Here is a 24,704-nt window from a genome sequence, read left to right on the forward strand (position 1 = left end):
TCAGTTTTGATGAAGTTCCAGTCTAAGCTCTGTCTTGACTTCATAAAAATAAAAAACAAAGTCTCATAGAGAACAAAGGAAAACTTTATTACAGTGCTGTGTTATTTTGTTTGTGGCTACTTTCATTAACTTGTGCTTAGCAGCAGGACTCACTGCCCAACAGAAACCACTGAACTTCTCCAAGTCTTACTATGACTTCTCCAAGATTGATGACAACAAAATCCACACTGCTATGCACAATACCTCCATCACTTAACAAGCACTGTCTGGTTATGCCTGTACAAGGCAGCTGGGTGAACTCAGCACACCACTAAGCGTGCTTCAGGGTGACCAGGCTGGCTGTGCAGTGGAGCAGAAAATGGAGGACCACCACATCCCTACCAACTTGGTTTGGGGACAGCAACCCCCAGAAGCAAGATGGGGAGATCCTAAATCAATTCTGCTTATCTGAAATGACTGTGTGCCTACGCCCAAAGCATTTTTTTCCCCCGTAACTGACCAATGTGTTCTTCAGATGATATAAATGGTTTCTTTTCTAAGTGACTGAGTGCTCACAGAACAAACGGGCACACGGTTGAATCAAGCATTTCCCACTTGGATCTGTATTAGTGAGATAGGAGTTATGCAGCAGAACACACGTAGGACGAGCATTTGAAAATAATAAATAAACACTTCTAAGAGTTTTACTTAGTGTAAAATGAGAGGGCAGGGGAACTGTGCTTTATTACTCCAGCGAGTAATAATATTATTATTCAGAAGCTAGGAGTAGTATGCTCTGATGCTAGGCAGAGTTAATGCTTCTTCACTTTCTGGATTTCTCTTGAAAGCATTTGTATTTCCTGCTAATAATTAGGATATGCAGAAGTTAAGAGAAAAAGATGTCAGGTTAACCAAGAATTGGGAGGATGGGAGATGTAGAACTGAACCATGACAATCATGAGCAGCAGCTCAGAAACATCTGCAGTACCATCATGTCCCCATGGATGTGAGACAAACTGATATTTTAATTTGCACACACACACTTCTATTTGCCTTTCTCAGCTGCCACACTCAGCACCCCTGGCATCACTACTTGCTGCCAGCTACCCTTCCATGCAGCATTTCTTTTACTCAGACTCTTCACAGCACTGCTCATGAACATGTCAGATCTTATTACAGTTGTTTTGTGTTCACTTGTAGAATTCGTTTAAGGTCGGCAAGTAACTGCAAAAAGACACCTGATTTATCCAGCTGTTTCTTGCATGTATTCCAGAGGCCTATCACCATAGTTTTCTGATGAATGTACCTCTTTATCATTTTCATTCCTTAAGCACTGCAGGCACTGCTGGAGGCAATAGGGAAACGTGGAGAACTTTTTGCTGGCTGGTACATCCTCAACAGTAATTTTAACAGAGCAGCCATGACGCTGATAATGCACTCATCTAGAAGAATTGGCTTCACTTTCAGAGGCCAGATTGAGTTTGCAAGCCTGGTAGTTGGGAGAACTCAAAAAATAAAGAAACAAGTTTGCATTGTGTTTTCAATTTGTTCACTGGTCCAACTGGAGTAATTGAAAGACTGTATCACAACCTGATATCATTTTGCAGAGTGACTTTCCAGTAATAGGTTCTCTTGAACGTCTGTTCAAGTCTCCACAGACTAATTCCAGCTCAATTCAAGTGTCAGCCAGGCTCTCCCCTCCTTCGGTCTCCTTCCCTTACCAGAACATGTAGGCTAGATGTACTTCCAAAGGAGAAGACCAAAAACAGGCAGAAAACCTCTGACATTCATTTCTCTGATCTTCATTTCTATGTTTATCTATTTACACAGGATGGAGCTACTGGTTCACAGACACACCAGCTTTACTTCTGCTGGGTACAAGGTGTATGAAGAGTGGGATAGCAAACTATTTATAACTATATAGTTTCATAAACTTTGGCAAGAAAGAAATTTAGCTGTTTATCTGTAGAACAGGAACTCTGCTGTTCACTAATGCTCCTGTGTGTAATATATCACTGCACCAAACAATTTCCTATAACTCACTTAAGACATCAGGCTTGAAATCAAATTCAATACAGGTGAAATATGAACAATCTTTGACTAAATGGGGCTGAAAAGAAATAACCCAGCTATACTGACCATACAGACAAAGTCAAACAGAGCAGGGTTCCCTGGAATGAGGTGTGCAAATGGATGATTCAGTTTTTCAGCTATTGTGGGGCAGGGAGGTGAACCCCATCAGCACAGCTGGTTCTGTCCCTGCTCTGGCATCCAGACACATGCCAGTGGCTACATGGAAAGCATGAATTCAGAAGAGTTTCTCCATCTCACCAGTGTTAGATCAAATGCGCTGCTACAAACTGATGTTCTCGCCTCCTGGGGGCTCACAAGGATCTTTCTGAAAGCCTGTTTACATTCCTTCTGAAGCTCTTCATTTTCAGTGAGCTGGATTACACGTTCTTCATGCCCTAACTTTCCACTCACCTCCTCCTACATATTTCAGTTTGTGAAGAGGTTTCCCTTACCAACTGATGTAACATACAGCTGCTGAACACTGCCAACAACTCTGAAAACTTATCTTTAGTACACAAACATTTACCAGCTTCTGATTTAACACGTCTTTTCATACAGTATCTCCCACGTCACAAGATTTCCACTTGAGGACATCGTTTCACCTTTCTTGGCAATCATACACAGATTCTGGGAATTCTGACCTGCTCCTCCACTGACAGCCAAGGAAAAAGTTTTTTAACTGAAAAACTGCCAGTTGTTGCCTCGGGGCACTTGTTAATAGGTATGACCAGAAACAAGACTTTCCCAAGAGAGGATAATTTTTATCTGCAACTCAGAAATCATTTCTAAATAAGCAGTGTCACCACAGATGCCAATCACAAATCTGCAGTGTAAAGATGTAATTACAAAATGACTGCTGCATGGCCTGTGCATACTGAGCCAAATTCCCTCTCAGTATTCATCCCAAGTAGCTGGGCTGTGATTATCCGCAGCACATCAGTACCTCCAGGCTCCAAATGACTCTCAGCACTATTTACAAGCATTGTAAGATCCTCTTCCCCAAAGAGTTCACTACCTAAACAATCATACAGACAGGAGATGAGTCAGAATAAAGCCCATTGTACAAATAACCAATTTGAGTCAGATAGTATTAAATACAAGATTATAAAAGAATTGGGTGACTGAGGTAGCATGACTTGTATGACACCAAAACTAAAGAAGAATAAGACTTCTTGTGAATATAGTAAGCAGGGATTTTCATATCCTAGTTATCTGAAGTCACACAACAGATTTATTGAACTGAAAGAATGAGTTATTGGCACAGTTTGAAGAATGAGTGAAAGCCACTTCACAAATAGGTAAGGTCCAGTATCAGGTGCTGTTTCAAGCACAGTACTTGTATTTGTATTCATTTCCAGAATAACTGCAGAGTGCATCATGCCAAATGGTATGGAAATAACACAGTCCAAACATCACAGTCATTCCCACAGTCTAGACAGCTGCCTCTCACAGGACATTTAAGCAAGTCTGGCCACCAGTTCCAGACTTGGAACGGTATGTCATGAGATCTTCATTATGAAGGATCTCATAGAATATCAAAAGATGCCTTATCACAAAGCAGTGAGCACAGAGCCAAAACAAACAGAAAGTATGTAAAAACTAACTCCTGACAAAGCAAAAGTTGAATTAAAGATTATGAGACTGAAGTAGGGCGGAAAAGAAATGAAGAGTCATAGCCACAAGCTCAAGCCATATGAATTCATGCAAAGCTGCTTAAGTTTGTAAGTTTAATATGTGAAAGCATATTTTCCAGTTTCTGCTGCGTCTATTTTATTCTTCACCAACAGACTATTTAATGTACATATAAGCTCTGGGAACAGGACAAAGCTATCATGTTCTCTTGGTGCTGTATAGCTTCCTTTTTGGATCAGGATTCCATTGCACTAGTTCCTGAACAAAGAGTTGGTGCAATAAAGGTTCCACTGTACTACGATGCAATCTAAAGCACTGCCCAACTGTCTCATGCTAATGGTCAGAACCAACTTAATGGTACAAGCTCCCAGAGCACTGCATTCATTTTATTAAGTGAACATTCACCAGAATCAGAACTGAGCACTTGGTATACCAACTTTGTCCCTTCCTAGAATCATGGAATTATAGAATCATTCGTGTTGGAGAAGACCACCAAGATCATATAGTCCAACCACTGACCTATCTTTACCACACCCACAACCATATCCCTCAGTGCCACATCTACCCTCCAGAGATGGTGACTCCATCACTTCCCTGGGCAGCCTGCGCCACAGCCTCATCACTCCTTCATTTAAGAAATTTTTTCTAATACCCAACCTGTACAGCAACTAAGGTGCTGAATGGCACATTAAATTGTGCATTGTCTAGTGCCATATATTAAAAAAATAAATTTCACAGAGGACAACAAAAATGAAGAAAGTAAAGACTTCACTCCCTATCCAGTGGTGAAAGTGTTCACTGACATTGGTTGGCTTGACCAGATGGAGGAGAACTCAAGGAATCAGTATTGCAGCACTGCCTTGTCCTCTCTGCTTTGTTGTAGCCAGGCTCTACGCAGTAAATCAGTAACACGCCCCCATCACCATGAACACAACTTTAATGCAACCCACAGAACCATGGAAGAATTGATACAAATACAGTGACAATGGGAAAAGGTCAAGATAATTGAGATGGACGCTGACCAGAATTTGCATCAATAGCAGGAAAGCAGTAAGACAACAGTGATTTCTTTTACTTTTAACATACTAATCTCCCTAGCTACCTGAAAAAAAAAAAAAAAAAAACCACCACAAAGCCAAGTCCATGACGAGGGTTTCATTCCTATTAACCTGCATAAATTTACCTTCCCAGTTCGCATGAAATTCTAATTGCTGGCCCAGCTCTTCCATGCACCTTTTCTTCCCAGACATTGTGACTAATTCTGCTCCAGCTGAGCTTGCTTTCTGGAATTAGATAAAACCTGACCGTAAATGTCCTTCCTCTGCAGGCTGCAGAACGGTGCCTCTATTCAGGTCATCCTCACAAGAACATTAATCCAGTGAGTGTGCAGCTTCCCAGAGTCAACTCATGCCATTGCCCGGAGGAGCTCAGGATTGCAGAGCTTAACCTTTGATATGAAAATGGCTACAATTCACTGTTATTAGTGCGTGTGCGCATCACTCCTATTAGGCAGCGAGGTACTGCCTGGAGCAGGGTGCAGCTGTTTCTGGTCATAAAGTGGGATTTGCTCCACATTGAAGCCAACTGCCACTCTGATATTAAATATTCCCATAGATGCTATGAAGCTGTGCATGCTTTTTCTGTACTGCCTTCAGCATCTCCTGCCTTTGTTATCTAATGTATAAATGGCAATTTCTACTTGAGGGCAAGCTAGTTTATCCAACATACTTTCTACAGTTCGCCTCTTTTACTTTCAGACCTCATATAAATGCATTTTGCATATAAGAATGACTGAGCAAAGAAGAACTATATAATTCTATTTGACTTCTTTTTATACTGACGAAATACTGCCAGAAACTTGTTGAAGAGACAAACCATTTTGCCAGCTTCCAGCAGGAAGGACAGCATTTATTTTTGCTCCTTCAGCCCTAACCTTAGTTCTCCTCTGTGCCGGCACCTGTAACAGCAGTTGCAGCAAGAGAACACCAAAACCGAGGCAAGCACCAAGCACCGCAAAGCTCTTTTCAAATGCTGCTACTAATGTTTTACAACTCCAAACAAACCTTAAATTCCAGCGGGCCAAAGCAGACTGCAGTGTGCAGTCCACTTCTACGCTGTCACACATCCAGTGCCTAAGCAGATGCCATCGAATGTTTGTTTTTAGCGTGGCTGCAGACGCGGGTGTTATTGCAAATGAACACAGCTCCCTCTCCTGGTAAAAAGCCAGACTGGGAAAGGCCACGAAGTTGGGGGAGGAAATTGTGCAGGATCGTTTTATCCCCGCTCCGTCACACAATTTCTACCACACTTTAACCAACAATAGATTGAAAGTAAATTGATTTTAACAGACACGTTCCTTACAGTTTGAGGAACCTGGTGGGGAAAAAAAAAACAAAAACAATAGACATTAATTAAGCAGGAAGAGACAGAGCCAAGTATAAAAGCCAGAATCATTCTGAGCCGACATAATCGGGGTTCTAGTGCTTCAATTTCAGGATAGTGAGCAAGTGGATTCACTTTTGCATTCATTTTAAAATGGCTCTTGAGAAGTCTCATATGTTAACTGCTGAAGAATCCTTAGATTCAGAAAATCCTTAAAATACAAGAACAGAGGGCATCTGTGTACATGCACATTTGAAGCAAACAAAAGAAAAACACTTAGGACATGGGAAGAATTATAAAGGCAAATCTTTTCCTGGATTACAAATTCTAAAAACCCTGAAGATAAAGCAGCAAAGTTGTGAGTGAGGACATTTGGCCTGGTGACATATGGACTATTAATGAGGTCCAGGAGCACTAAATGGGGCTTGCAAAGAATTTCACTGTTATTGATGTTAACTACTACAAATGCCACTGAGTTTCTCCAAGGGCCATATGACAAAGTTCCTCAGAACAAGGAGCTGGGCAGCACGGCTGACTATACGAATAAACAGCTGCCAGGAGAAGGCACGAGGGTCAGACTGATTTCTTCTGGTTTAGGACATTGAATATACAGAGATATTTTACACCAGTGACTCTGCCTCTCTCTCTGCTACTTTCTAATTAAAGCACAGATAGATGATTCCATAGACGTAAGGACCTAGAAGCTGGAAAAGAGAATTTAGCCTTTTGTATCTCATCTTTAACACTTCATTTGTTACTAAATACCATCTACTTTTGCAAGACCCAGGCGCTTCTGCACCAGCGGCTCTCCCAGCTGCTCCCACTGCAGCACAGATCCGTCTCGCTGACAGCAGCATGTCGTGCTCCATGTGTGAGGACTGGAGCTGAAGCACAAGCACAGGATTGCTGTTCTGGTGTAAGGACGAGGCGCATGGTGTAGATGTGAAAAATATCTGGATGCGAAAGGGCTCTGAAAAATGCTGACTGTGCTCCCTGTAACAGGGGCTGTGGGATGGATGATTGATGGGCAGCATTAGGATCAGTGTCAGTGCTGAGCGCACACCTGCGGTGTGGCAGGAGATGGAGTACTGGATGGCACTGGGAGCCAGGAGAAGTACAGGAGCTCTGAGCTGAGAGAGGTGCAGACAAAGTGCCATTTCCCATAGCCATGGCCTGAGTCTCTCAATGCACATTTCCAGGCTCGTGCAAAATGGAGTTCTGCCTTTTTATTTCCAATTTCATTTCATTTCATCTCAACAAAGTACCATCAGGCACAACTCTGATCTCCTCTTTCTTCTCACTAAAAACGAGTAGCTATATTAAAGCTCTACAGTTGAGGAAAAGGAAACAAATTACACACAAAACAGCCTGGTGTGGAGAAAAGTAAGGAATATGGTCAGAATCTCTACTGATTTTAATAAGATTTCAATCAAGACCTTTTCTGCACCCTAGCACAACCATGCAATGTTCCAGTTCAGCAGCTCACAATGAGAAGAGGAAGTAAGAGAGAGATCTTATCAAGCTGATTACATTAGAAGTTTTGATTCAATCTGGGAAAAAGACTGGTTTGCATTTGAATCCCAATGGCTTTGTAACTGGCTGCTATGTATATCTAAAAACATTACATTTAAGAAAGTTTTAAAAAGCAGAAGTGACTCCATTCCTATAATATAATCTGCTGCAGTGAGGTTTTTTCCTGCCTTTCCCTTTTACTTTACTCTTTATTTAAAAACTTGCAGTCTCTTCTATATTATAGCAAAAACTGTTTGTAAAGCAGGAATTGTGCTGATCGCATCAGAACTCATTAATATAACTTGTTTTTCCATTATTAGCACCATCTGAGCCTGCTGAAAGCCTTAACCAGGGCTTTAATTTTTCCACAGAGAGCTTTAAATTAATTAGTGGTTTACATGCTAACAAAGAATCTGATACATTCATAAATCAATCTAATGCAGAAGGATTACCAGAGGGTGGAAACCTATTCAGTGGGGACCTCACATCAGTTAGCATGGTGGGTTTTTAACAAAAGGGTGCAGGTGTGGAATAGACAGACACCAGGAAGATCCACGATAATCACTTTGCATCACTTAAATGCGCAGCGGGACACAGAGTAAATCAGAGCCCAGGGCCCACCCTAAGTGAAAGCCATGTAGATACAAAAGGCACTACCAGCCCACTTTAGCCTTCACAGCTAAATTGCCAAAATGGTACAATTTCTTTTGTGTAGGTTACAGACCACTGAACTAATAGAAAATAGAATAGATTTAAAGTACTTGGGTGCAGAAGCACAAACAAATGAAGCAACCATGTAGCACGTATGTATATGGAGCAACTGCATTAAGAACATATTGAACATTTCTTTGAGTAATTATTAAATGAATCCAAGTTATGAAAACATCACATAATTGTGTGTACTTTGTTCATCCTAGATTTTTAATTTAGGTCTCTGCTAACACAACACTTACCCTGTCACGAGGACTCTGCTGTCTACTATGGCATCATTTTCCTCATTTTTCCTAACCCGACTATGTTCACTATGAATAAAATTTCACAAAGATGAACAATTTTCCTGGTATTGCTCTGTGCTCCAAATGTACAAAGTCTATTACTTAAAAGTTAGGTACAAACGTATGGATTTAATGAGTCAAAAGAAAAAAAAAAAAAAAAGAGAGAAAGGGCTTTCAAGACTAAAACTATTTCCACTTTCTGAGATGTTTTGAAATAAATACTTCACCCATTCAAAGTTGCTAATTTTAATGGAATCTCTGTCACCACAGACACTTGCACAGCCTCTACTAAATTCAGTATGAAGCTTACAGACATGAAGCAATTATTTTTCTTTCCTTTATATTAAGGTAAAATATCTTTGAAGAGTCAGAAGAAACATGACTAAGAAAATTCCTAAAATGCACACTAAAGAACTAAAGGTCAAAAGCAACAGAAAGAGCCATACCACAGCTAAGCTTGGTGCTGCCAGCATTCCTAGTAGGCTGGCTAGCAATAGAGCAGACGTGCATTCTGATAACAAATAACCATCAGTATTTATTGATGGTTGTTCATAAAATGGAGAGAATTGAGCAAATTGTCAGGTATTTACAGTTTAAATGCATTCAGTTCTCCTTATTAAACCAATTTATAAATACATTTTCACTCACTTCTATGTATAATGTATCAGATTTCAACACAACCATATAGAAAAACTGGCGCTTACAGACTATTCATATATTTTTGATGATGGACATTAGTCTTGAAATGCAATCCTTTAATTTATTTTCTTCTTTAGACTATGTTCTGATATGTATATACTTTCAACAATAAGCTAGTCAGGAAAAATGTAACTCTGGGACATGTGCAAAAATAAACTTCTAGAGGGAATGCTGTGGAGCTGGCTCTCCATGGGGAGAAGCACATCCTTAATAGCATATTCAATAGAATATTCTCCACACGATTTCTTCTGGGATGGCAACAGTGAAGTTCAGCCATACATCTTTCACATGACCAAACAGGTAGAAGCGTGTGCAGAGCAAAAGCGTGTTGCTCCATTCTTCATGTGGAAAAAATGGCACCCACTGAAATTCATTGATGCTTGCTGAACGTTTTTGGAGAGCAAACATTCCATGTGAGCACTGTGAGGTGGTGGGCAGTGTTTCAGCAGTGGCGACAGCAAGGTAAAAGACAAGCTACATTCTGGATGGTCCTGCACAGCTGTCTCACCACATAATGAAAAACATTTCAATCAGCTCATCCGTGCAAACTGGCTAATAGTGGTGAGTATGTTGGGGTGCCCCAGGGCACCTCTGCCAGGCACCCACCAGCCACCACCTCCTGTCACCACTGATGCTCTCCTCCCCCTGAGGTGCTCACAGGATTTCCCCTCACACCAGCCAGTAGGAGGTTGGCCCTCTGCCAGAGATTCTCTATGCCCAAAATCCCCCTCCAAAATTCTTCTGTGTACTTTTCATATGTATTTGCCTTGAGAATGGTCTGTGCTGCAGGCTCCTTGCTCCATGCCCTTGGTTCACAACATTCACATACTCCATCTTCTGGACCCTTACTGCTCCCACACTGCTCATGGCCAAGTTCATTAATGTTAATTAATAACTGCTGTGTTTCATATTAAAATCACCAGTTCCGAGCCTGAGACACAAATGAGTTTCCATACATTAGATGCTTCGAAGTAATTGTCTCTACAGGCACATTCTTGCCTCGGCAGTAGCTGCAAGGTAATTGTGGAAACGACCCCTTAGGAAAGAGCAGGAACAGTAATACTTGCCTTGGGGAAAGATAGCACCCCTGGGAAGCCACTGGTCAGATTGCAGGAAGTTACAACACTCTGCCTCATGACCAATTATCCAAAATCACCCCATGCTAGCAGTGCTGTGTGATAAATCCCACAGGGCTGCAGAAGTGAAGGCCCTCAGGAGAAGAAACTGTAAGGTAGGTAACAACACCCAGACCAGGTGCCCTGGTGCCCAAGGGCACTTTGTGGCATCCAGGCATCTGAGAGCTGCTGGACATAGCTCTCATTTTCTGTGCCATCTTCAAGTCCAAAAAGCACATAAGCAAAAGTTGTTGAACAGTAAATAAAAGGAATTGTAATGGTCTTCGAATCATCTTGTCAGGCAGTGACCTCCTGCAGCAATGTACTAGTTACAACTTCTCCTCCCCTATAAGTTACTTCAGGACAGAGACAACCTACAAATTACACTTTTCTACTGAAAACAGGTGTGTCTGGAATCACATATACCAAAAGCATTACCAGGTCAAGAAGGTTAATCAATATTGCTTATTTCATGAAGTCTTGAGCTGTCTCACTAAGTGTACTTTACATGTAATACATTACACTAGTTGTATGCCTGCAGGGGAAAAGTAGTTTAAAAAGTTAAAGAAAACCCTTTAAAAATCATAAATGGCTCTTCCCAGATTTTGAAAATTTTTTATACTCTGAAAATTAAAACAAATGCAAAACCAATGCCTGATATTTTCCAGCCCATCTGAGGCAAAATCACCTCTGAAATCAGTAGTTTTATCTCAGCTACAGACTTTTGGATTACAGCTTAACCTGACAGAAGTTTGCTTCTAATTTCCTAGAGAACTCCTGCCCCAGCACACACCTCGTTACCTGTGGCCAACCTGCCTGTTTAATCCCCCCTCCTGGTGGCCAAGCCAGCCACAGTGCAGACCCAGGGGGGCTGTTCAGGGGCAGTGCTTGCACTGTGCAAACCAGCAGAATCCACCTAAGAAGATCCCACTGCCCTCCTTTCCTGCATTATTGGCAGACAGACAGAGGCTCCTGTCCTGAGCAGTCCCTGTCAGTCACGCTGATGCTGTTCTGCAGCAGAACCTGGCCACAGTCCCAGCAATCAGCTCACAGCGGGCTCCTCCCAGTAGTCACCTACATTCCTCCAAATCTAATTACAGTGTATTAACCACTAATAATGATTTATGAAATGCACTGGCTGGAGGCAGCTGGCTTTCTAAGGGCCCTGCATCACACAGAAAATAGAGTGTGCACACCCCACGCCAACCCTCTACAGCTTTTCTCCATCAGGTTTTGGGGAAAAAGAATCTGGATGAAATTCTTTCACAGCCAACTAGGTAGCTCATTCAAATCAACAGCAGTTCCACAAGTGTGTTCAAGGAAACTGGTTTGGGTTTCAAATCCATCTGTTTTATCCCATGGAAGCCTAAGATATTTTATGCAAAGACAGGGACAAACAAACTTCTTAACAGATGGGAAGAGTTCCTCAGCTATTAAGTAATTAAGAACATCCAGCACACGTTGGCTCCAAAATAATATTGTTTTGAAGAGATAAGACTCTATAAGTTGAAAGTGGTGGTTAACCAAAAATCAGCCATTTCATCTTCTACTCTCAATCCCAATCTCTAAAGCTGCTATGTGACAAATGAAGATGTAAAAAGCATGACATGATTTACAAACTAATCAGATTGACTTTTTAAAGTCTTCCATACTTGCATTCTTCCACATTTCTGAAGTTGGCCAAGATTTAACAGACAACTAAATGTACTGCATTTTGATCCAAAATTGTCCTTCTGTGCTTACAGTCTTACTTACTTTGCCTCCCATTCCAGTAAGAAAAACCAGCAAGGAAATGGAAACTGCTTTTCTCTACTGCAGCTTTCTCCACCAAGCCAAGACAGAGCTTTGAGTTTCCTCAGATTTATGAACGCATGGCTGGCAACCCATCATCGTATCCGTGACAGACTTAACTCTTGGGTCATCATTTTCAGCAAGACAAAATGTACCTCCGACCTGAACAGGAGCAGCAAAGTAAGAACTGCAAAGCAGACAGATGCCACAGCTTACCATGGTTCCTTCGCTCTTACTTTGTGCAACTTCTCGCTGCAGCCGAGCCACAGACAGCTTCTCCCTATGGAAAGAAAAGCACGTGAATAGCAGGTCATGCTGCACTGAATGCACCACATCCACATTACGGTGGCATTTCTGCACATCACACTGGTACTCCTCCCGTCAGAGCATGCTCTCTTTGCCATATTTCTCTGAAACATCTAACGGCTGTGTTATTGTTTTATTTTGCAGCAGGCCAACAGAACTAAAATAAACTGAATCTAAACATCATTTGCTCCATTCAAACAACAAAGTAGCTCATCATGATGGCAACATAGAAGCAAACCATGCAAATCAGGCTATGTGATTTGTTTTCCTTCAGCTTCACATATCAGTTTTGTTCTGCATGACATTAACACAGCTAAGAAGTCTATTTTATCAATAAATGTATGCATAAAAATGAAATTAAAAATACTAAACACGCTGCACACATTTTGCGATCAGTTTTTTATTAACCTATAAGACCATTACCTGAATCTTTGGCTTGACTCATACAGCAATTAACTTGCTTAAGAATTTGGCAATCAACACACATTTTTTCCTGATAAGTTTTAAGAAAGGAATGTAAGTACAGTCTTACTGCATATGGAAAGGGGAAGAGTTTCCAGTGCGTGGAGTGGGAAAATGTAGCAAGTACCAAATATGTGCAAAGTGGTACAGAAATCTGCCGTTGAGAGGGAGGTAAAGGAGGAGAGAAATTTACTCTGGAAACACACAAGAGAGACAATATCCCACAGACTTCCCAAAATCAAAAATGGATTTGAGAAAAACAAAGACACTTTCTCAAGCAGCCTGTTTTTAAGGAAGAAATATCTGTTTTTTGAAAGAAAAGCACCCTGCAGAAATGCTGGTGTCATTTATCAGTATGTAAGGAATTTGTCAGCACACACAACAAAAGATGATATCTGCAGGTGAAAAAAAGCATCTGTAAGTCAGAATACACATTGGCAAGTTAGAAATTTTCCATTTATTTAAGTTTTGCTTAGAAGTCCTACTTGATCTAACTGGAAAGGAAGATTTGAACTGTCTGATTAACTTAATGGGTATTTCTGTCTAGCTGAGATCCAGCTCCAGCCCATGCATCATGCATCCCAGCCTGCTGCTGCTCTTGCCTCTCTTGCCTTCCCCAAAGGCCATTTCCAGTTCCATGCTAAAACTGCTAAGCCTTCTCTGGTTTACCAGGAGCAATCTTCATTTATTATTGCAGGGGTTTCAGATTAACTAGCTATTTGTAATATTTTGCTTTGCAAATTTATGCATTGTTGAAAAAAAAAAATAAATATTGGCAAAAGCTACAGGTGACACAACCACTACCCTGTGAAAGTCGCAGCTGTGTTACTCCGGAATGATATCCAGATGCTCACGTGAAAAATGGAGTGGTGTTAGCACTGCATCAATAGCCTTATAGCAAATACCATAAAAACAGCTTCTAAAACACACCTAGAGCACTCCTTCCTCTTATGTGATACACAGTGTCACAAACTACAAAACTGGTTCATTCTATTTTAAGGATTTCGTTCATCTGCTGCAAACAGCTAGTTGCATTTTTGCACCGCTTCAGTGCCCTAATATGTTTTAGTGGAAAAAGCCAGTATGCCCTTTGAGGAGGGGGTTGACGTTCTAATTGCAAAACAAATGCCTAAAGATATTTTATGACAGGAGATGAGGGGAAAAAACACCACAATAACAAAACCAACCACAAACCATTCTTCCATGTATGTCCTGCAAGCAATCTGCATAGATTTATTTAGTTATTCCTCCTGCATGAGGACAACTCCTACTTCTCCCTTTCTACTTTACCTCTACTATTTATTCACGTGTTTCTGGAATGCTGTAACTTTTATAAAGCTAATTTCCATTTAAGCTCCATCAGCAAAGAGATGAGATTTTCCCCACGCTTATGGAGTAAGAGTCAAAAAGGCTCCTTCACAGTTTTCCCAATGAAGGAGGGTAAAGACAGGCATTCCCATACAGAGCCTACAACATTCCTACTGTTAGGAACAGAATGAATTTTCACTAGTAAAAAAAAAAAAAAAAAAAAAAGAACCAGATTGCAATTGCGATCTAGAAGAAAAAACCTACAACAGGGGATGTGGAAGAGCCATCTGTTGCAAGATCATCTAAAAATAGTGAATGTTGAGGCAAGCAAGCTCTGTGCTCCAACTTGAGACAGATCCCAGCGTGCTTCCTCCCTGCCTGCAGGCAAAGGAGCTAAGCATCCATGCCAGCTCTGAGCAGATGGTGTGAGCAGGGTGCTGAGTGCCTCTGGGCACAGCAAGCCCTTGGGCAATTCCATCAAGATCCAGTTGGGATGCATCTAGCCAGAGCAAGGTGCTTCCCAACACTGCTGTGTAAATACGTGCTGTGTAACGGGTGAGAAACATGGGCAAGGTCCTGCTGAGCCAACTTTTAACACCAATTTTCAGCAATAGAAGTTTTCGTGTAGGATCATGACAAAGGAGAAGAAGGGCTTTCACATCCAAGCATCACCAAGTGCGGATGAAGACAGAACCCTTAGCTGCTCTTCTCGCCCCACTTTTCTATGCTGTTACAGTTGGATAAGCACTTTTACTACCACAGTGCTGTAGAAATAATAAGCTTTCAGCTGCTTTAGCCTTTCAGATGCTTCCAATGCAAAGAACATTTGACATGCAGCTTCAATGTTAATCTTGTTTTTTTAATCTTTGCTTCTAAATAGGAAAAATCAGGAGCATTGCTTTGTTGCTGTACAGCTTTATTTATTTTTAATCAAGCATGCTTCATCCCTATAGCATGATTAATTAACAAAGTTAATTAGCAACTACAGCCAAACTACTAGAAAACAAAATCCTTCTGAGGATTTTAAAAATTAAAACGTTCATTGAGAAGTTCTCGTGTTTGCTTTCGAAAACAGCTAACAAATGATAAAAGGTTTACAAAAATGTTCTTTGAAAGCACAGCTTATGCTCTTAAGATTGAATATATGCATTATAAGTGGCAAAATTCCCAGCCGAGGCCTTTGCAAAGAGATAATTAAAGGAGCCAAACAAGGATGCAATTATATCCCTTCCAGATGGAAGCAAGCACACAAGTATTCAGCGTGTGGATGTAAGAAAGATACGTTTCATGTCTCAGCATCACCAGTGGATTTTTTCAGTAGCTTGTTCTTAAAAAACAACAGTTTGAGTAAAGCCCAATGAGTCCAAGAAAAGCACGAATGTCCCAAGTAATCGTTCGCATTCTAGACTCCCCTCAAACTGAAATTTCTCCTTTTACCTTTGCTCCTATCAGCCAGACTCATTCACACACCAGACAAAAGGTGTATCACACAGCAGTGACAGTTACCCAGCACTGCTCAGGTTTCCACTTCAGAACTCGCATCTCAGACTTCCCACAGCCCACAGGAGAACAATAGGAAGATGCAATCACAAACCCCACAGACCACGTCAGTCTGAACAAATGCTGCTCCAGTTTCTCACTGGTAACTGATACCTTCAGATCAAACAACCTGATAAATGGATGCATGAAGACCCTTTTTTCTCTTCTTACCTCTTCATCTTCATGCTGATATAACACTGAAGTTCAACTTCCTAAATTTTAGAATAAGATTTTCATTTGTGTTTTGAGACCTCCATTCCAACAGCTCTTAGTGCTAATGATGGAAAAAAAAAAAAAAAACCAACATATTCCAAAATCTGAAAGAATGCAAAACCTGTCAGTAACATCATCTAAAATGTAATGCTTCACTCAATCTACATCACCATGACCCCCTAAGAAAAAAAATGTTTTTTTTTTTTTGTTTGTTTGTTTTTACCAGACCCTGACGTTATCCCTTCCTGTCTTAATCACACATGAGCAGTCCCAACATGTGACAGCACACATTGGCATCTTGCATTTCCAGCACCAACACAGGAAAATTTTTTTACATTTTCCCATACACTGTAAATTACTCTCCTGGACAGTGAGTGAATGACAACAAAATCTATGACGGTTCCCAAGAAAGAAATTTGTTTTCCTACTCTTCAATTTGTTTCATGAACAGGAAAGCATTTTCTTCACATTTCATCCTTTGTTGGAAAGCCTCATTCTGCAGGAATTTCCCTTAGAAATGATCAGTTTCACAAAGGGAACCCTGACTTCTTTCATCTTACGCCTCTCACTATTTGCAAAGATAGACCCATGGAAAGTCAAGTTTGAAAATACACAGTTAGGAATTGTTTTATTTCCAGCGTTTGTGTCAAGTCACAGTGGCCACACTACATCCCAGGGCACTTCTGTGCCTTCTGCAGACCACTTTGAAGCTTCCTCCTCAATGCTAAACCTCCGAGATGGAGAAAGTGAATACATACTTCATTCCCATTGAGGAAAATAAATAAATGAGTAAGCAGCAAAATGAGAAAAAAAAATCATGGAATGTGCAAAGTGTCCTAATCATTGTGCCCACGGCATCGAGCCCTGTGCCAGAAAGGAGGTGATAGAGGAGCAGCCAGGAGTCACAGTGCTGTAAACAGAATCACAGAATTGCAGGGGTTGGAAGGAACTGCTGGGGCTCATCAAATCCAACTTCTCCATCCAAGCAGGTTCCCTGCAGTAGGTTGTAGAAATCACGCTGCTAGAGATGGTGCATAGAGTATGTTCTCAGTGCTCTGTAAATGTCAGTGCCGTGTTTTTTTGAAACTGTTGGTTTAGAATGGCAATAGTTTAGCTGGATCTGGCAATAAAAAGTCGTCTTGCAAAGAAATATTAATTGAGAATTTAAGGCTGAGCAAAGTACACATTTTATTTAATTATTTTTGCAATAATTGCAGACAGCAGTTAGTACAAGAGAAGTAGTAATGCTGTCAGGCAGAAGCAGAATAGATAGGCTGAGCCATCAGCAAGGCACAGGCTCCCATTTATTGCTAATTTACTTCTGAATAAGAGATAAGCACACAGAAAAAACCATTTATATTAAGCCTCTCTTCCATGGGATGCAATACTTCCAAACCCAGACAAGCCAAACAGGTAGCAGCTGATTCGAAGTGTATTTTCTTGGGAATGATAGGTGAACAGCAGGGGAAAAAAAAAAACCATGTACAAGATTTACAGCTGTAGTCTAAAATATAGAGCAGCCATCCCCTGGGGCTCTCTCACCGATTTCCAGTAGATCTCAGAGTATACGAAATGGGCTTCTTTGAACTTCTGAGACACATCTAGCTATTCCCAGAAGCACTGAAAGAGGAGACCAAACAACCTCCAGTGCAGGTCAGGGGGTGCCACAGGGCTGAGCCACGTACCCAGTGCCAAAGCAAGAGGTGCAGGGTGCACATGCTTACCAATGACTTCTGAAGTCTAAAAACATCAGCACGAGATGGTTAAAGATTTGCTTTACAACCAGCCCAACCATAAACTAGCAAGATGCAGCAACTGCAGGTAAGCAAGCAAGGCAGCTACACCCATACTTTAAGGCAGTGTTGTGTATGAGGCTCCAAACACCCCAGTGTCAGAAAGCATTAAATATATGGCACTACAACAGTGAAGTCAGAAACATTTCTAACATAGAATATGTCACACTGTAAGTAAGACGCTGCAAGCACTATGCAACTGTTGCATTCCTCAAAAAGCAGTTTGGATTTTACCAGGGCCAACTTCTGTCCAGCCCCAACCCTGGTTTAATATCCCGTATGCTACTACAAATAAATCAGCACAGAATCAGCCCTACAATTTTTTTTCTTATTAAAAGTAATACGTTAACTATAAAACCCATCATCTCTCTTCTGTAATCCATATCACATAATACATAGTAAGAGCAATTTGACAAAATTCAATGGTGTGGATGCAACTTCTGGATTTCTTGACGTTATTGATTTATAAGTTTTAAAATTACATTAACAGCAATACTCGTATTTAATGCTCTATAATTTCAGCCCATAAATTGGGATCCAAGAAGCATACGTGGGGAATTTGTATGATTAGGCAAGCTGCCAAGTTATCAAAGACTTATCATGGAGAAGTACAGTGTTCAGACAGATATGGAAAAAAAGACGACTAATAGGAGGCAGTTTGGAATATTAATTTTGCAAGAGAAACTTTAAAACATATATGGGAAGCAGTTGCATATAGATCTCCACACGTTATTACAAGAAGGACTGCTTGCTCTTCTTTCCAGATCATCGTTTAAACTGTTATGTAAACGAATGAAAGCCTAAACAACTCAACTGTATCAAATTCCTCTCTGAGAATTTTTTCACAGTACAAGGATTGCTGTTACCACTTTTCTATAACTAAAAAAAAAAAAAAAACCCAAAAAACAGCATCCTCAAATTTGTTGCATCATTCTCACAACCACCAGCAGCACCGGTCAGTGCAGAAAGCAAATTTTACAGTTCTCCCTTTCCCATCTTGTGCATTACTAATGTTCAACATTACAGCATCAATGGGGAACCTGCAGCTGTTGGTGCTCAGCTCAGTGGCTCCTGGTGGTGCCTTTCAACCCATGAGTGTGTAACTTCTTACCTAGTGTATGGTTGATGGCAAGTTGAGTGAAGCTGTTCTCTTGATAGGGTGGATGCTCAGCTCTTGTGGTTCTGGCTGGGGAACTGGGTATGGTTTGAACTGCTAGATCCTTAGAGCACATTTTGTGTTAAATTGTTTCAAAAAATAAATGTATGGAAGTTAGAAGATGTCTCCTGACATATGAATAACTCTCTGGATCATGACCCAGACAGATTCAGCTGATTTCTAGTGAAAGAGAACTCTGGTTTTTAATAAGCCTGCCCACAAGACCTTGAAAAAAGAACAGCCAAAGAGCAAACAAGCAAAAGATATTTTCTTTCTGTAAAAGACTTGCAAGCTGAGCTAACAAATCCCTCAATCACTGGGTGTTCATATATATTTTTCCTCCAGAGATTTGTCACATGTACATGATGTGCTGTGGAAATTCTTTTGAAAGGATATGCATTTCCCTAAAGGACTTTCAATGAAAATTTATTGCCCATTAAAGATTCAGGATTGGCAGCACTTCAGTCTTCAGTTAATGATCTTTGTTTATTAACATAAAATGCATCATGCTCTACAAGACTATAGCTTTCCCAACCCATGCATCAAAGCATGAACCAATTCTCACTCCCTCATCCTATCCCCCTGAGGCTCTCTGCAAGGGTGCTAAGTGAAATTTACATGATGGCCTTCTCATAGGATGAAGTCAGAACTCAAATAAGGCTGAAAATCATGGAAACATTTCTTCATAGTTTATGTCTGAGTAATATCAGCTAACAGCAACAAACTGCAGCCTGCTGCCATCACTTCCAGTGTCTGTTCCTTCCATGTCAACCTTTTACCAGAATCGGATCTTTGCTTAGTGCTAATCCTACTGTTCTTAAATTCCACAATTAACATTCATGCAAAACACTCCTTCTACATGCTGTTAGTAAATTACCAGCTTTTGAACCTCAATGTCACTGAATATGCAAAAGAATGATGAAGGCTGTAGAGAACTGGGTCTGCAAACCAGAGATCCTAGCAACCCACCACTGAGCTCTCTCTTGCATTTCTATGGAAATAAAATAGAAGAAGCGAATATATTTCTTCATAAAAAAAAAAAAATAAAAATAAAAATTTTTTTTAAAAAAAGCACAATTGATGAAAAAAAGAAGTGCAAGTCAGAAAAGTGAAATACGCTGACATTGACAAGTCCTACCCTCAGCCAGACTCTCAGATCCCACTGCTCTCTCCATAACTAGTTTTCCTTCTGCTAGCATTTCTCTGGCTGGCTATAAGAAACATTTTTCTCCTAATTCACTACAAAGTGTCTAAGTTTTGTCTTTACAAACCAGAGGATATGTTCATTACCGGTCAACCTCTTATCTCTGTTTTCCACTCCCTTGTTCCCATCACAACACATTCCTGGTATTCTTTGAGATTTTTATTTTTTTTTTTGGAGGGGTTGGTGCTATTCAGAGTGATGTGTTTTTAATCCATCCAGAAAGCCCACAACATCAGGAGTTTTGTTTTTCTTATCAGACTGCACTAACAAATATCACTTCTTTTTTCTCTCCGAGTTTCATTTATTGCATGCTCAGTAATCTTCCAGCTGTCATCCATGTCCTGTTCTAATTGAGCATCAGTATACCTTGGAAAAATCATCTATTTTTTTTTGGTGGACAAGAAACAAAATTAAAGCAATTTCATTTTGTTTCACTCACTGGACTTCCCTCTCTTGGCTTTGTCCTTGACCAATCGTTCAATACTTCTCAAGCACCTTGCTAGTAAATCTACAATGACCTTCCACTCAAAAGAGAAAATACAACAGAGAATCAAAATAGTTTAAAAAAAAAAAAAAACAAAAAACAAAAAACTATTTCCTTACTCCTTAAACCAGCTCCACTGTTTCTTGTCATTCCTTCAGTACCCCCAAGAACACTAGTATTGCATTATTAAGACTCACAAATAATGCTCAGTCACACAGGCATGTTGCTGCTGGGCGCTGCCTCCACTTGAAGGCCATAGGCAGCCTCACTGTGACCCATCTTTGCTCCCCTCTGTCAACTCAGCTGAGAGATGAGAGAATTTCTTTTCACAGCATCTTACAGGAAAACAAGCAAACTGAATTCCACACACCCTTGCCTAAGGCAGCAGGACAGCACTGCTGATCCCCGTAGGTCATATCTGCGGGCACCGAAACCAAGCCCTGAGCACTGGGATTGCACAGCACCAACAGCAACTGTTTTGTACACAGGAATCATCAGAATGGGTCAAAATACATACCAAGCCTGACCACAAGGTATATATTGATGCCTTCTGAATACAGACAGACATGTGAATCACATAGTTCCCATATCTGTACTTCCAAATTTCCTTTATGCGATACAGTACATAGAAACCCCACACTGAAGTCTGTGAGGACCCAACAAGCAGCAGCAACTCAAGGGCAGTTAAAGCTGCATGAATGCACACAAGATGGGTAATGATGTTCTTTAAAAACACTTTGAAGGAAGAACCAATAGAAAGATGTAAAAGGCTCCTAAATGGACACAAAAATGCTAAGGTCATCTTCTGGATAAATATCTGCTTGCAGTGAGATGCAAGGCAGCCAATTTGCATTCTGGCAGCAACAGGTCATGATGTGCAGCAGTTGCCCCTCAGCCACATGCACCTGCACCAGCAGCTCCTCGCCCCTGGCAAACACTGAGCATCAATGCACAGCCTGCAGGAACCTTCTGCTGGGGCTGTAGCATGTGACAGATGCAATAAATGAAACAATTCTTTTGTAAGAGCAAAAAGCCTGCATAAAAATACTTTGGATGTGCTGACAGACAATAATCGCCACTTTGTTTTTTGATTTCAGGAATGTGATCCTCTTTATTGACTTCAAAGATTGAGAAAGAGAAGGTAATTCAATTTTGTCCGTGTATGTCAGTAAACTCCACTGTACCTACTGGCTTTTTGAGAGAAAGAAAAGGAGAGAAGGCAGTGACAGGGAGTTCTCCTTCTATTCTTAAAAGAAAACAACCAACAGTACCAGGATGAATTTCCTTGGAGAAATGATAAATGCTGGACTCGCTGTAGTCCTCCACCAGGTCTGTCAGTGTGCTCTGGTTTGCCTTAAAGTAACATGGTCTCAACCACATCTCAGCATGGCAGAAAGAAAAAAATAGCATGCTGAAAATCACTTTGAAGTAACCAAACTCATAACTCAACTCATGAATTTATATTCCTTACAGCAATAAAATCAGTTACATCCTAATGATATAATTGTTTCTTCCATCATTCTGTCCATAAAAGAAGATGAGATAAAGTCAAAGCCACTGGCCTCTGACTGATTATGTGTTTTGACAAATTAGATGATTAACTGGAACCTCAAACTCAAGCTTCACTGTCTCAGTAGACCTAAAGGAGGAGAAGAAAAGACTGGCTTTTAAAAGGACACGGATCTACAGGGACCCTCGCCCAGACTGTGCAGAGCTCCTCAAAGGGCAGTATTTGCATTGGATCAAACAGGGGCTGGCACACACTCAGGCTAATTTTAATACAGAAATTACAGTTGTCACTTTAAATAATGGATGCAGCATATAGTAATATATGCAAAATGCTTTCAAACATGTTCAAGCAAAGATAGAGAAACCAAGTTCTCAGTGACAGTTTTGCCAATGTAACACTTAGTGACAGGGAAAATGAAAACCAGAGCACGTCAGAAGTACTAGCAGAGCAATGAAAGTCCTTTTGTGTATATTTACAGAGCCATTTAAAGTCACACACAGTCAAATCACAGCCTGGGATTGTCTGGGGATGATGCAAGGACTGAGCAGTGCCTGGCACAGAACCCACCTGTGCTACCCACACTACTTCTCCAAGTTCTGTGTGAGCAGGACTTGCTTCAATACTGAATTTTTAAAAACTGGCCTCTTAATGCTAATTGAAAATCTTTATCTGATATGCTTGGGCACTCTTTATCCTTTCAGCTAGGTCAGCTCAATGAAGTTGGGGTAGAACTGCAATTTTAAGCTTTTGTAATTACTTGTGACATGGCTGAAATTATGAGAATATGTACTCCTATATCATTTACAATTAAACATTTGGGAATAAAACAACCATTTTATTTGCTTAAAACCTGAACCAGGGAAGCAAACACCTCCACAGAATCCCAGAGAAATTAAATCTCCTCAGGGAATTGTAAACAGCTTTCTCCAAGGAAATCAACAAGATCTGCTCTGTGAATGAGGCCAGCTTCCCAAAGCTCACACAGCATGAACTTCTACAGAAGTTTAATTTCAGCAAACAAAATAAATAACATAAAAGATAAGGGTGAATCATGATTATGATGTGTTAGCATTCAGGCATTTCCAAACAAATATTAAATGTAAACTAATAATGACTTAAATTACCAACTGTCTGAAGCAGTAACATGGGAACATTTTCAGATGTTCAAATGTCAACCAAATGCTTAGACTAATCTTTATCTCTCCGGTTTCAACTCAAAATAACACTCAGAAAGTAATTTTGAATCGTAATTTGCATGTTTGAATAGAGCTCCTCACCATTTTTTCCACAGCAGAAAGATTCCAGAATTTAATCTATGAGGCCGAGTAATAAGTTGTGGTCTGAAATGACTTATTACAGTCATCACCTCCAGCCAAATACATCACCTTGGGTAGGAAGCAAAATCAAAACCATATACGATGGTCACGTAACACTACCACAAGTGTTACCTCATTTACAGAATCAGGAAAAAGTCAGCCTGAAATCAAGGTATTGATTATTTCAAAATTTAATCCCCCAGGCAAAAGCCGTACTGACAAATAAATCCAGTAAAGGGCATTTGCTAATTAACTAAGTGAGCCTAATCTTGAATTCAAGTTAATTTGGTATTAGGGATTGCAAAACTAGCACTACACTTAAAGCACACACGTAATAAAGACAGTCACTTATGAAACCAGTGATCAACTTTGCAATGATAAGTTTCACACCCTTACATGATCATGCCTTTACTTTATGAGATCAAGGCAGCTGACAGAAAATACATGCGTGGACATTTTGAATATTTGCTGCTTATACCAAACGCATGCATTTACCTTGCATTCAGAAGATCAGCATGAAGCTGCAATAAGCATCTGCTTGGACATCCAACACCACCAATAGCTGGCAATTTTCTGGGAGAAAAATATTGCTGAAGCAATATTCCTGATACCCAGGGTTGATAAACAAATTTTATCAGTGGCTCTTCATAGTATTTTACAAGAGCATTAAAAAAAAAAAAAGTGAAAGTCCTTTTAAGTATAGAATATGTTATTAATGTTCTTAGTATATATAGATGTTCAAAGCTTTTCCAAACTCGGTGGATCAATATCTAGGGGATGTATGCATTTGCTTTCCTTTCTTAAAGCCCCCAAATCAGAACAGAATAGCTTCTCCTGTTTAATCATGCTGCAAAAGCTATCATATTTTGATACACTCAGATTGCTTCTATGTTGACATATTTTTCTTCACAAGATACTGTCTTAATTAGTTTTCTGTCATTAGGAGGCTGTCCAAAAGACAAGCGAAGAAATTTTTTTAGTGAAGCAGAAGAAAACCATATGGTTTTAGATTGCATATTATTTCTTACTATAAAACCAGTACACGTTCATTGCTGGACATCCCATAAAAACAGTTTCCACAATTCAAAGTGAAAGCTATTACCTAATTTCACCTGGAAGCAACACACTGGATTTTGTTCTGCACACAGTATCCATATTTACCCGTTTATGCACAGCCAGTGAGAATGCATGGCCAATGGTGAAGGCCTTGTGTGGCTCTCCATCAGTGCCTTACA

The 24,704-nt window shown here is 40.4% G+C and overlaps 1 protein-coding gene across 7 annotated transcripts in view; it reads right to left on the reverse strand.

The window, feature by feature from the left end:
* NCKAP5 (NCK associated protein 5) overlaps nt 1–24,704 on the reverse strand; it is a 338,518-nt gene that overhangs the window by 179,817 nt on the left and 133,997 nt on the right. For all 7 annotated transcript variants that reach the window (XM_085228902.1, XM_085228905.1, XM_085228903.1 and 4 more), the window contains one exon: nt 12,395–12,458. In XM_085228902.1, the coding sequence (XP_085085028.1) occupies nt 12,395–12,458 (64 nt within the window). The remainder of the gene's footprint in view (nt 1–12,394; nt 12,459–24,704) is intronic.

This window comes from Meleagris gallopavo, chromosome 7 (assembly GCF_905368555.1).
Source record: "Meleagris gallopavo chromosome 7, MGAL_WU_HG_1.1, whole genome shotgun sequence".
Taxonomy (NCBI): Eukaryota; Metazoa; Chordata; class Aves; order Galliformes; family Phasianidae; genus Meleagris; species Meleagris gallopavo.